The 14,926-nt window shown below is 34.8% G+C and overlaps 1 protein-coding gene across 1 annotated transcript in view; it reads right to left on the reverse strand.

Annotated features, from left to right (window-relative positions):
* Positions 1-2,875: 2,875 nt before the first annotated feature.
* The window catches only part of LOC110997533, a 67,789-nt gene continuing 55,738 nt past the window's right edge, over positions 2,876-14,926 (reverse strand). Inside the window, exons 18-25 of the mRNA XM_045630125.1 lie at positions 14,559-14,713; positions 13,704-13,904; positions 13,232-13,376; positions 12,667-12,868; positions 10,289-10,424; positions 9,800-9,926; positions 9,278-9,386; positions 2,876-3,919 (exon numbers count right to left, since the gene is read on the reverse strand). Coding sequence (XP_045486081.1) covers positions 3,421-3,919; positions 9,278-9,386; positions 9,800-9,926; positions 10,289-10,424; positions 12,667-12,868; positions 13,232-13,376; positions 13,704-13,904; positions 14,559-14,713 — 1,574 coding nt within the window. The 3' untranslated portion in view covers positions 2,876-3,420. The remainder of the gene's footprint in view (positions 3,920-9,277; positions 9,387-9,799; positions 9,927-10,288; positions 10,425-12,666; positions 12,869-13,231; positions 13,377-13,703; positions 13,905-14,558; positions 14,714-14,926) is intronic.

The raw sequence follows: 14,926 nt of genomic DNA on the forward strand, positions 1-14,926 counted from the left end.
ATATAGGTAGACTAGACTAGTGAAGTATAATCTTATATCTTTAAACGAGCAATTCTTGTATATATATATATAATTGGAATCTCGGAATCGGCTCCAACGATTTTCATGAAATTTTGTATACGGGGGGTTTCGGGGGCGATAAATCGATCTAGCAAATGGATCTAGGAATCGTTTCTAGAAAATGTCATTTTATTCGTGTTTTATTTTTTATTATTCTGTCGGTAAGATCGAAAAATATTATTTGATCATTCTATTAGTATGTACTTAAATATAATTTTCAAAAAACACGATTTATAAAAAAAATACCGAGCAAGGCTCGGTCATCCAGGTACTGTATTATACAGTCAATTAGTACTCTTTATGGGTTTTGGTAAATCTATTTTCGTAATAGGCACACATGTTAGTCTCTTAACGATATTCTTATTTCTCATTTAGATATGTACATTGAATATTGAACAAAATTTGTGTGAAATGGGTTATGGGAGGAATAATAAATGAAACGAAGATACTTTTATATGTATAATTGTAATAATACTTAAATCTCATATTTATAAAATACAATAATTTTCTTAACAATTATAGTTTTTATCTGTACAGAAGTATGCCAATATCGTTTATAAATTTAATAATAGATAAACAAGTTAGTTATGTCGACACTGCCGGCGTGCCTCCAATATCTTAATACCTAGTCTTGCCATACTGAAACAAAGAAAAATATTTTTTTTTCTGTTGCAAATAACATTTATTACTTTTACAGTGTATTAGTTTAATACATAAATAAAAAACAATTTATAATATTAAAAGCTTATTCGAAGTGGTCTCCATTGGCTGCGATACAGTCCTTAAAACGTTGAGGCCAGTTATCAATAGAAGCACGCACTCTTTCCATGGGAAAATTCTTCACTGCAAATCGTACGGATTGTTTTAGGGCCTCCAAATTATTATGCCGTTTAGAGCAAACCATACTCTCTAAAACTGAGCATAAATCATAATCTAGCGGATTAATATCGGGACTAGACGACGGCAAGTCTTCAGCGCTGATGAAGTCCGAAACGTTCATTTCCAACCAAGACTGCGTAGACCGAGCTTTATGACCCGGTGCCGAGTCTTGCTGGAAGGAACATTCTTTGTTATTGAAAATGGTGTTATTAAGGGGCTTCACTACCTCTCAAGGATGGTATCTTGATTCACTTGTGCCGAAGTTTTGCTATCTTTTTCACAAAAGTATGACTCAGTCTCACTTTCATAGCTAATACCCCAACAAACCATCAATGAAGTCGGATAGTGCCCACGTTGCACTTTGTCTGCTAATTGGGAAGCTTCCTTACAGCTTTGAGAATAAATATGGTGATTTTGTTTGTTAAAATGTTGCTTGATTGTAAAAAAAATCTCATCCGTAAACAAAAATTTTCTGTGACCTACCTCTGCGTACCGCTTCAGAATCTTTTTCGATTTTATCACTCTAAGCATTTTTAAATTATAAGTTAAGAAATTACCAGTACGTCTCTTATAGTCTACAAGTCTAAGTCATCTTTTAAAATACGCGACATGGTTCTTGGTGCTATCTTCATCTCCCGATATAAAATCTTTTGCTTTCGGACAGGATTTTTTCGAATTTTTTTCCCTTACTACTTGGACCATCTTTTTCGTCCGAACACTACGTGTACAGCCAGATATTTTTCTGTCACAAACAGAGGAGGTCTCATTTTACCTATTAATAGCCCGGTACACAAATATTTTTCTTATACCCAGCGTATGGAGAGTTTTAAAAATTGCATTTGGCTCCATACCTACTTTTTGTAATGCAATCACAGCGATTCGGTTCTCTTCATCACCCCACTGCATTTTAATATCGCAATATATTATACAAAGTATTGGCGCCAAAATGAGAAAACTTAATGGACAATGATATAAAAATTACACATTCCAAATTCAAATGTAATATTTTGTTGATTTTTTGTTGTATCAGTATTTGTGGCCAGACTAAGTATATATATTTCTTGTGTGCGTGTGTATGTGACTGAACTCCTCCTAAACGACTGGACCGATTTAGACGAAATTTTTGTGTGTGTTCAAGGGGATCTGGGAATGGTTTAGATTCACAATTTTGTCCGCTGGACAATGTTTTTTTAATTAATTTTCAATTTATTAGTTGTTGTTGATTTTGGAATGTTTTACATTGGATCCGACAGACGGCGCTACCATCGCAGTGTCAAATTTTAAATAATATTCGAATTTTAATTTTAGTCTGTCCCGAAATTTAAAAAAAGTTTTGTTATCATTGTGTTATATCGTGTGTGACCATGTGTGTTAGATATTGTCATAACATTTGTATAATAATTTTCATCAAAATGGCTTATTAAAAATTTAAATTTTGAAATTAAAGACGTGTAGACAGGACAACGTCTGTCGGATCCGCTAGTATCGCTATATTTTTTTTATGATTGTATAATCATAGTAGTATTTACTAAGATTTTACAATCATACTTAATGTGTCCTCTGAATTTGCCGGCGTAATTGGAGGCAGACATGAGGCCTAAACTCATTTATTTATTTCATTTTTAAACGCTGCGGATTCAGGATGATATAGTAAAAATATTATAATGAGAAGTGTATCTAACTTCACTGTGGACGACTAAATATTTTCCTAATAAATAATTGATTCAAACCAATATAATTTTAGGTTTCTCCGAAATACATTTCCCTTTTGGAATAATAATTCATATGAAGTAACTTAATATAAATCAAATCATTTATTCATTTACGTAACACAATTTACATTTGTGAACGTTAAAAAAGAAATACATATTAATTTACAATTATAGTGAGTCGTGTTTCACAAAATTTCTTATATTTTTTCTGAAGTTCAAGCAGTACAGAAAATTAATTATTCATATCCAAACGGGAAGGCGTAACAAAAATCATCGTTATTCACAGCTACTCACGATCTTCATAATCTCAATAATTATAGATCTCAAATGCACTACCGACTTTAAAGCTGTGTTAGGATTAAAATGTAATTCCCGAACAAGTTACGAAAAAGCAACTGTAAAACACATTGTTAAACTTTCATTTAGTTGTATGATGAATCTTCACTAATTGGATCAAGTTACCGCCAACTCTTAAAGAACGACGATGTTAAACAAATCAACAAACTTCTTTGAATATACAGTGTGCACTCTTTATAACGCCACTGAAGGGACTGTGCTATGGAGAGGTGCCGTTAAATGGAATGCCGTGTCTACTCTTAGAGCGACTAAATCCAAAGCGTTTGCAAACATCACTTATCTTCTCTCCCGTTTCAACAATTTTGGAGAATTTGTCGTTAAATCGAGTGATGTTACATGGAGTTTACACTGTATTATTATTCTTGTTAAAATTCTAAATATTCTAAAATAATTAAACTATTTACACTTTTACTCAAGTTGGTTCTGTCGAATCTTTTCTCTTCACAGTCCTATTCAATAAAAAATCAAGATCGTTCGTTATTTTATTTATCACTTCTTTGGCCTCACTAGAATCATACGCTTTATTCCACTCCCGATTCACTTGTTCGATATTCGTCTTTAAACTTTCACTTTTCGCTTCAATTGAGGGTAGGGACACTGAAGACGCTAAATCCTTTGATTTTTTGAGGCAACTTTTAAAGGGAATTTTTGATATATCGGGATTGGATTGGACGCAGATGTTGCAAGTTTCTTCTGGGGTGTCGAAACGCTTTGTGTATGGTTCGAAGTCGACTGAGCAGGTTAAAATGGGGGTAGTTGCCCCCATTTCCACGCACACTCTGGATAAATGCGGGGCAGGGTTCGGTATTAAATCGCACACTCGCGTGATACTGTTGTCGTATCGTACGCTATGATCCCGGTATTCGACGCATCGTACGATATCTGCTCGGATGTCAGGATTGGAGCGTCTCCTGTTGAAAGAATACGTTTGATATAAGTAACATTAGAAACTCCAGAAACCTATATAGCCATCTATTAAAACTACTTTTAAATATTTTTTCAGATTCATACATTTTGAGTTGTCACAATATTCTTAAGTATATAATACATAGAAAACTAAAATGCCTATAGATTACTTTTTTATTATTATTCTTAATGATTTATTACATTTCGTAGTATTTTAGGTTAAGTTTGATAATTCTATAAATTTCATTGTACTTAAGTTTTTGTTGATTTGGTTAAGTTAAAGTCCAATTCTTGTTTAGTGGCGCTGTTTAGTAAATCCGACGCTAAACAATAAAATGACATGTTTTGACACGCATGCAAGTTAGGTGTAGGGCTAGTCGCAGTTCGCTCGCAAAATAGAACACGCTTCTCACGTTACTACGCAGACTAACGCAGACTAACAAACGTAACTAATCACCTGCACTAATCAGTCGCTGTCCACACTTGTATTCTCCTAATCGGTAAAAACCTGCACTAATCACTAATCAAAGTGACAACAATATTATTATTGTAAGTTTTTTTTAATTACCATGGTTGCCTGGAAGAGATAGCTTGTTAGCGATAAGGCCGCCCGTTGCATCTCATATAAATTGTATGTTATTTGTTTTTTCTTTTAACTATGTATGATTACAGAAATCAATTAAAAAGTCCCTGTGGCTGAGCAGTACCTTTCGTGTTAGAATTTCATTGATGCATTGCGATACTTATCCGCCAAATGACACCAACTTAAATCTTGTGCTCTTGAACCCTCAAAATCAAAGTAGACAGACAAGACAGATATATTTGTAAGAAGGTATACTATAAATATTAATTTCTTATAAAATATAACACTTTGTTTTATAAAACTATGGAATGGAGCAAGTTAGTAAGAATAAACATTTTCTAATTTACTTTAAAAGAAATTGGAGGGTGCAAATATAATTAGTTTTCTATAAAACTCGTTTTCTACCAGCTATAAAAGGAGTAGCTTTTATTGCAACTTCATTCGTAAAACTGAAAATAATTTAATAGTACAGTAATATTTATAAAATATTAAAACTAGATACCAACAATTAAACTATTCAAATACATCTTGACAATATTAACCTCTATAACCACTATTTCAAAAATAGTAGTAGTGAAATGTATGTTTTTTTGTTTGTTGAAAAAAAATGTGAGATATATAAAGTCCCTGGACAAGATGACAGGGAAGTAGAGTAAAATATTAAAAAAAAATATTAACCTCTTCAGAAATACGTTATTAACTCAAAAACGGAAACAATTTTGATCAAATTTAAACCTTAGTGTGGATATATTTTGTCTTTTAAATTTGAACATTGCTTGACAACCTATATAAATTGTACTTTAAAATTTTCTGGTCAAACCTATATTTATGAAGTCAAATGACAAGAGATACAATCGACAGTAAACCATCACTTTTCTTAAATCATTAAGGGTCTGTTTCACAATGTCCAAATAAGTTCCAAATAAGCTATTTATTAATTATTGGTAGGATAAACAGTATTTTTGCGTTTCACGACTGCGCTATTCGTCATGAAACGCGAAGTATCTTATTCGGAAGTTTTATCTTTCGAATAATTTATGTGTTGCATAGCTATTTGGTACTTAATCCATACATTATGAAACAGGCCCTAAATAATTGAACATTTAGTTCAATACTATTTTATATTAATCGAAGTATCCTCTTCATCCTTACTTAGGGTGAATTAAGTTTAAAACCGGTCACAGGAAGGTCTGATCTAGGTCTGGTGAACTGAGAAAGAGAACCAACGTATACTTTCATATAACCGAGAACGAATGAATGAACATAATTCTGAATCCTTAAAACCAAATATTTATTTACATCTCGTAGATATTAACAATGTTGCATGTAGTTATTTAAAAATATATCTGTAGTACTTTCTCTAGTACACTTCTGGAACAAAAACGCTACTTAAAATCTATACTTGTAAACGACTCTCATCTATAAACCATAGAAGACAGGTCAACAGCTTTAAGCGGATAAGAGGCAGTATTGTTTATGGCCCCGCAGGTCAATTGATTCCTTGTATTTCTCAAAATTACATGAAATAAAAAGCCTACTGAAAATGTCATTGATTCATATAGATAACAATATAATCTTTATAATATTATGTTGTGGGTTGTTAAAAAGATAGACACAGACGATGTCTTGGACGTTCATGAGTTGTAATTCTTTTTTGTATCATATCAAATGCTGTATTCTATTCTGTGCATTGTTGGAGGTTTGCTTTCTTTAATTATTATAAGGATTATTTTTGTAGTGAAACTTCTTGAGGCGCATGTGTGTAAATTTTTTACAGAACGTCACTAACATGCCATCGTTTTTGTCGAATAAAAGGGAGGGATTGAGACTCATTGAGAGAGAGTGAGAAAGAGAGACCGAGAAAAATATACGCTTTTGGTTTATGTATTCGTTTAGTAGTTACATATTAGAACCTCAGATGGCAATTCTGTCGCATATGAAATTACTAGACATAGTACAAACAGCAGGAAACTTTGGGAGACCATTAATAATATTACACAATATAAGAAACCTATATCATCTTCTATAGAACTTTTAAAAAACTGTAACCCACAAGAAAAAGTTAACAGTGTAAATTCATTCTTTGTAAATGTAGGGAAAAACATTGTTACCGGTCTAGGGATTGAAAATAGCTTTTCCTACAACACCTCTCCCGCCCCGACAATAAATTCTCTTGTCCTCATGCCCACTGACAATGCTGAAGTTAAGAGTTTGGTGATGGGTCTGAGAGACACATGTGCTGTTGGTAATGACTTGATACCTAGTCGACTTCTCAAACAGCACATCGAAGTTTTGGTCCCACCCATCACTTACATTTGCAACCTCTCCATGGAAACAGGAGTGTTTCCAGACATTTACAAGAAATCCCGCATAACGCCTATCTGCAAGGGTGGTGACAAAAGCCTTGTAGACAACTACAGGCCTATCTCCTTACTTCCCATCATGTCGAAAATCTTGGAACGTCTGATTAACAGGAGATTGGTTCATTTTCTCGAGAAATATAATATAATCTCTGACTCCCAATATGGTTTTCGTTCGGGTAGGTCCACTGATGACGCAGTGCATAGCTTGACTGATTTTGTAGTTAGAAATATGGATAGGAGGGAAAAAGTTATCGGTATCTTCATGGACTTGAGCAAAGCGTTTGACACCGTTTCTGTTGAAGTGTTACTGCACAGAATGGAGAGATTGGGCGTTAGGGGCATAGCTCACAAACTTTTCGCGAGTTACCTCTCTGGACGTACGCAAATTGTGAGGGTGGGGGATTGGTCTAGTACTGAGCTACCTGTGACCTTCGGTGTGCCGCAGGGCAGCGTCCTGGGACCCACACTGTTCCTTATTTATATAAATGAACTGTGTGGGATGGACCTTAGAAATGGAAAAATTGTAGCCTTTGCTGATGACGCCGCCTTGTTGTTCCATGGTCAGGATTGGTCTGAGGCCTTTCAACATGCTCAGATAGGTTTGAATTTAGTTTCTGATTGGCTATTTAGAAGTTCCCTGGCCCTTAACTCTGATAAAACCAAATTCATAACCTTCGAAATTACGAAGCGTAAAATCCCTTCTAATCTTGAACTTGTGTCACATGCTGGATCATGTTTAACCAAAGTGCAATGCGGATGTCCAAAACTTACCTCCACAAGTACCTTGAAATACTTAGGTGTCATGCTAGATAGCAACCTGAATTTTCAAGCTCATATTGATCTATTGACCGGTAGAATTAGAAAATTGATTTATATATTCAAAATTTTGAGGCACATTGCTAATCACACATTAATAAAAACCGTCTACTTATCACTATGTCAATCCATTCTGGGCTATTGTATATCTTCATGGGGTGGCTCCGCAAAAACACAACTTCTGAAGGTAGAAAGAGCTCAAAGAGCTATTCTCAAGGTAAGCGCTTTCCTTCCGTTCATGTATCCCACGGCAGAGACTTACAAACATTGGAAGGTTCTCACTGTTCGTCAAATCTTCATTCTTGCCACAATACTACGCAAACACTCACTTCTCAAATATGACCCACACCTCAATGATAATAAGCGTAGAAAAAATGCACTGTGCCATACAAAACCCTTTCGCACAAGCTTTGCTCAAAAATTCTTCTGTTTTTTGGGTGATTACTTATATAACAAGGTAAACACTTCTCTCTCCATATATCCCCTAACAAAAAATGAGTGCAAGAAGACGGTTACACTGTGGCTATTAGACTTAAACTATGAGGTTACCGAGAAAATGCTTATCATAACTAAATAGTTGAGCATAAAGTTTGACACAAATTTTATGTAAATTTTAGTTAATAATTATTTGGAGTATAATTGTGCAATATTTTTACGTCAATTATTCAGAACACACACATACACAGACACACATACACAAACACACACATACACAAACACACACGCATACACCATGTGGTTTCCTTATAATTAATATAATTGTCTATTCTTTACATATAATCATTTTGTCGATTCGAAGAAGTGGAGGCCTGATGACCTGTAACTCAGGTGCACAACCTTTAGCAGGCATCAGTCTCACTTAAGCAATAGCAGTGATCCAAATAAGAATGACAATTATTGTATATGTTTTTATATGTTTTTGTTTTTGTGAGAAAAAAAAAAAAAAAAAAAAAAAAAAAAAAAAATAACGACTTGTGCTACTGCACCCAGATATTTTAAATTATATTTTCATTGAATCACGAAACACTGTATACGTGAATGTACAGTGTGAAAACAATGTGAATATAGAAATAAAAATACATGATACATGATCATCTTACCCGCTCTACGCCCTTGACTTGCGAACTGGTTGTAAATGTAAATTTACAATTAATTTAATTTGTTTTTTTGACGTTCATAAGTGTACATGTTTACCTATATGAATAAAGATATTTTTGAGTTTGAGTTTGATCTATTGGGGCTTTTACCTTAATAATATGTACTTGGTACGCACGCACTTTTGAAGTTATTTTCAATGTTTTTCATGTTTTTTAGGATATATGTTATTATAGGATAATAACAAGAAAATCGGATTAGAAGAATAAACTAAAGATCCTTCAATTTTATATGTTAATTATAACATTTCGTTCAGTTAATTTCAGTTATTATATTGTGCTAGATTTATTGATTGAGGTACCTTTGACAAATATCCTGTAGTAATTTTGTTCTATTGTATAATAATAACCAATAATAACTTACAAAACGTCAATAAAAATTACGAGTTCTCAAATCATGTAATTTTTTACGATACCTTAAATTAAGTTTATTGTACTGTACATTACCTGTATATACTTGGACTGTCAAGCACATGAGGATATGTGGCAAGCGGTGAAGATGAACTTGCTTCAGCGCCCGCGCAGCTTTCCACTTCACCACTCTGCTTGATATACACTAATACAAAGACATTCCAATTGCAATTAAGGGATTCTGGTGTGAGGTCCCTTCAATTCACTCACTCTCACCGCACACGCGAGCCCTCTGGCATTGAGGGTGTCCATGGGCGGCGGTATCACTTAACATCAGGTGAGCCTCCTGCCCGTTTTCCTCCTGTTCTATAAATAAAAATTACGGCAGAAACATATGTGATTTTATATAAAGCTCTGCCTGGTAACAATACAATGCATATCGTGTGTCATTATAGGCTGAGCTTCTACTTGCTTATAAAAATTAATTGAAGCATATGCGACAAACTAAGAGGCGGCAAAATTTCTTTAATTTTTTTTTCATAATCTTTGATACACATTTTACAGTTTAATGGAAAATTTTGACACGTACGTCATTATGCACTTTAAATTAATACTTACAGCTAAGTGAAGTATCAGGCGCACGTTGATGTTGGCAACCATTGCCAGCGGGTAATGACGTCGCACGTCGCGCCATTCGTATGCACTCCTCATCGCATAACACATAACAGAGGAATATCGCTAGGCCCTATATACAATATTATATAAGATACAGTTGACATTGCGTTAACCCACAAAATATTAAAAAATATATACAATTATAAAAACAATAACTAACTTTAAAATTTAAAGATAACATTATGTTATTTTAATTAAGCTTCAATTACAGTTAATATAAGTAATGATTCCAGCAATCGTGGCTGTGAGACCGAGAGAATTATCCAATTAAGAAAAGTTTTCTTAAAAATGTTTAGTCTTCTAATTTGTTAATTGTTAGACAAAGGAAAAAGTAAAGAGACAAATTGGATAAATTATTTTAAAGTGATAAGATGGGGAGATAATAAAAGAAACCAGCGTTTATTTGACCTTTGACCTTTAAGATAAACTTACATTTGCAAGGGCGGCTGATGCGAACGTTGCGACATGCGCGACATTACGATCTGTTGGCTGCGCATATGCAACTCCAGCCACTTGAACTGCCGATGTTGTTACTAACAATATCAGAGTGTGACGAATCGCACGAGTCCTATGGAATATACTTTATATATATTAATTGGTAGAAAACTATTAAAGAGCTTAGTGTTGGCCTAGTGGCTTTAGCGTGCGAGCTCATACCCGAGGTCGTAGGTTCGATCCCCGCCTGTGCACCAATGGACTTTCTTTCTATGTGCGCATTTAACATTTGCTCGAACGGTGAAGGAAAACATCGTGAGGAAACTGACATGTCTTAGACCCAAAAAGTCGACGGTATGTGTCAGGCACTGAAGGCTGATCACCTTCTGCCTATTAGATCTAAAAATGATCATGAAACAGATTCAAAAATCTGAGGACCAAGACCAAAAGAGGTTGTAGCGCCACTGATTTATTTCTAACCTAATCACAGCATTTTATTCAATTCTGGGTTTGATTACCGACGAATCAATCTGAGTTTCAGATTCTTAAACGTAAAACTTATTATCTATTTTGATAATAATATATATATATATAAAAGAAAGTCGTGTTAGTTACACCACTTATAACTCAAGAACGAAAGAACAGATTTGAGTGAAAATTGGTATGGAGGTAGCTTAGAGCCAGGAGACGGACATAGGATACTTTTTATCCCGTTCGACAGCGTTCCCGTGGGACTTGACATGAAACGTCAGTCACTATAAAAAGTGGTATAACAAATAAGAATCAGACTTGGAATAATAAAACGCAAATGATAGCTATGTAATTGACGTATAATGACAGCTGTGTAATGACGTATATATGACAATTTGATATTTGTAAGAAATCAATATTCAAAATATTTCTATTAAATAAATACGTTTAATTATTTTTACAATTTACAATTTAATTATAATGATAGTGCTATTGCCCATTCGTATAAACAGTGAAGAGAACTATAAAACTCGGTATTGTCGTATGTATACAGTTCATCCAAAGAATGATGAATGTTTCTATTTGTTGTTGTTGTCGAATGACGCATTTAATCGAGTATTGGAACGGGAACGTGAATATGATCACCAGGAATTAGATTTAGTAGTTCAAACGAATGTACCCCTGTTGAAATACCAACAAAAGGAAGTTTATGATACTTTAATGAAGGCAAACGATGATGAAAATGGTGGTTTATATTTCCTAGATGCCCTTGGTGGAACTGGCAAGACATTCCTCATATCATTAGTTTTAGCAACTGTTCGGGCGAGATCCAACATAGCGGTTGCAGTTGCTTCTTCTGAAATAGCAGCCACATTGTTAGAAGGATGCCGTACGGCTCATTCAGAATTAAAATTACCGTTAAATCTTCAAACTATTGGAGAACCAACGTGTAATATTGCAAAACACTCAGCAATGGCCAAAGTTTTAGCGGCATCGAAAATCATCATCTGGGACGAATGCACAATGGCGCATAAACGTGCATTGGAAGCACTTAACCGAACATTAAAAGATTTACGCAATGAATCGAGATGTTTTGGAGGAGCAATGATTTTACTGTCTGGCGATTTCCGCCAAATACTGCCAGTAATTCCAAGATCTACGGCTGTCGACGAAATAAACGCTTGCCTCAAATCGTCAAATCTATGGCGCTATGTGACGAAACTGCAGCTGACAACAAACATGAGAGTTACATTGCTTACTGATAAAAAAGAAGAAAAAGAATAAAGATGTAGATGACCTGAACTACATAATGGTATGCGTTTGGTGGTTAGAAAATTGAAGAACAATGTAATTTACGCTACGATAATGATAGGAAAATTCAAAGGTGAGGAAGTTCTTATTCCGAGGATCCCGATGATCCCAACCGATATGCCGTTTGAATTTAAAAGACTTCAATTTCCGATACGTCTTGCATTTGCCATGACCATCAACAAATCACAAGGCCAATCCTTAAAAGTTTGTGGTTTAAATCTAGAACATTCATGTTTTTCCCATGGTCAATTATACGTGGCATGTTCACGGGTCGGAAGACCATCAGCGTTGTTTGTTTTTGCGCCTGATAATAAAACAAAAAATGAAAAAATGTGTATCACAAGGTACTTAAGTGAAGAGCAACCTATGTACTAAAATACAGAAATAATAATGAATGATTAATGTAGGTATTTAATTTTTTTGTATATTTTCCAATAAAAAAACCCAAACTGCTTATTTATTGCCATTAAGGCGGAACAAAGTTCGCCGGGTCAGCTAGTTTTTATATATTTATAAGTTCGTGTAACCCCTTTAGACGAAACATAAAACAACTGAAAAAGAATGTAAGCTGAAATTAAATTCTAGACACATACCTGTCTTTAAAATATGAGCGTCGTTCAGCAGGCACTTTATGCTTAATGATCCTAAGTCGCAACGCTGCACAGAAGGTGAGAGCCAGGCACAATAATGTCAGAAGAGCACATCCAGCAGTACAAACAAGTTGGGCGGCGGATCCCACCTGCAGTGGGGCGCCGCCCCATAGTCGAGCTGTCAGCCATGAGAGGATGCACACACCTATTAAGTTTTGGTTTATTAAATCCTGTTCATATATTTAAAACACGCGTCTATTTTTCTATAATTAACGACTTATAACGCATTGATTTACGATGCAACCATTATTTGAATTAGCAGGCGAATACTATATTCCAACTGGCCAGGATGACATGTGACAAAAGTCAATAGAAAACGCGTGAATTTTTTTATAGAACAGGGGTCAAACGGGCAGAAGGCTCACCTGATGTTAAGTGATACCGCCGCCCATGGACACTCTCAATGCCAGAGGGCTCGCGAGTGCGTTGCCGGCCTTTATTAAACCTTACTTATTATTACTTAAAAGTAGTCAGGATTAGAGGAACGTCTTTAATTATTATTATTCACCTGCTAATAGACCTACAGAGGGCGCACGCTGCGCTCTAGCGCCCAACTCCGCTTGTAACAGAAGCGGCTGAGCGCATAACGCGCCGCAACCAGCACACCAGCAAGCTGCACACACCCAACCTAACGCCCCGGGGCATGCTTCCTCCTGTCATAAACCAGATAACATTTAATAGCCAATACAATAGACTACAGACAGAAATTGTACTATTAATATTTAACAAGAAAATGTTATAAACTGCAAGTAAACAGAAAGAAAAATAATGAAACAGATAAGAATATTGGTTCATGACACTCATAGTCGATGTACTTTGATACACCTTTATTAAAAACATACACAAACCTAGAAAAATGTCTGTGTATGAAGCATCATGACCCCGTCTCCTATTTAATAATAAAATACATTTATATGTTTATATTATTATTAGTTAGGTCTCTTTTAAGACAAGTAGGTAGTATTTATATGGGGGTTTACCTGCCCATCTTCGCACTCCAACAACGTAAACAGTGCAGCTGAATGCGTACCAGCAGTGGCTGCCTTCAGTAATGTTGGCAAATGGGCTTTACGTGCCGGCACCAGCGCTATCAATTGCAAAGCCGCTGCAGTGAGACAGAGAGCTCCTCCCAAACCCACCGTAATCTTCACCACTCCTCGAAGGTCCTTTTCTGTATCTGTCTAAATATGGGTTTAATATTTAGTAGGCTAATGCAAAAAGACCTTAGTCTGATACCGATTATAGAACAAACTTTAGCAAAAACTTAATCTGACCTCAAATTTAATTTGAACTCTTTAGAAAGTAGATTGAATCAGCAAATCGGTGAGCCAATAATAAGATATCCAAAGTTTAGAAAATCTAGGAAAGTTCATAAGTAGTAAGCGAAAAGTAAGCGCAGAGATTTTCCGATCAAAAATATTTAAACTTCCTAGTACCAAGTCTTTAATTAAAATATCTGTTTTGCCGATCATATTATTAATATATAAAAATTCAAATGTTTAAGTTTTTTATATTTTTTTTTCTTAAAACTTAATAATTATCAATCGCGCTAAAATTAAAGTATGTAGGTAAGTACTTTTATTTTTACTATGAATACATACTTATAGCCTTAGAACACCCAGTAAAAGGTGACTTCCTTCATTTGAACCATGAAACGCCAAAGAAATATGTACAACACGTCAAATAGCCAAGTTTGAAACTTTTTCATCTTTATATCAAAAGCGTTATCATCTAGCCCGATAAAATGTATCCTTCCCGACATAATTATATCATACTAATCAATCCCATAAAGTAACAAAGAATCATCTGTTACTTAAAAATAATGAAATCCTTACCAGCGTTGATCTCGCAACAGTGAACAATGCATACGTTCCAAGGCCGCGGCACCGACACGATACATGCGTGGGCTGTGGTACCCGAACTTCGCACGCATTACGAATCCATGAGCCTGCCTCATTGCGCGTTCGTAACGCACATGATAGCTTTGATGCTATAAAACGAAGTAGTTCCAAGAATATTTTTATGGCACAAATAAAATTCTTGCATTTCTCCATAATTATTTTAACGTATAGTAAAAAACGGATAAAACTTAATAGCCATTTAAAAACATAAATTTCATAAAAAGCCTATATTTTGTCAAAAGCGTGGAGTATGCAAGTTTTATCTGGTCTCCATACTGTAAAAAAAGATCTAGAAAGTATAT

Source organism: Pieris rapae, chromosome 11, assembly GCF_905147795.1.
Source record: "Pieris rapae chromosome 11, ilPieRapa1.1, whole genome shotgun sequence".
NCBI classification, from domain to species: domain Eukaryota; kingdom Metazoa; phylum Arthropoda; class Insecta; order Lepidoptera; family Pieridae; genus Pieris; species Pieris rapae.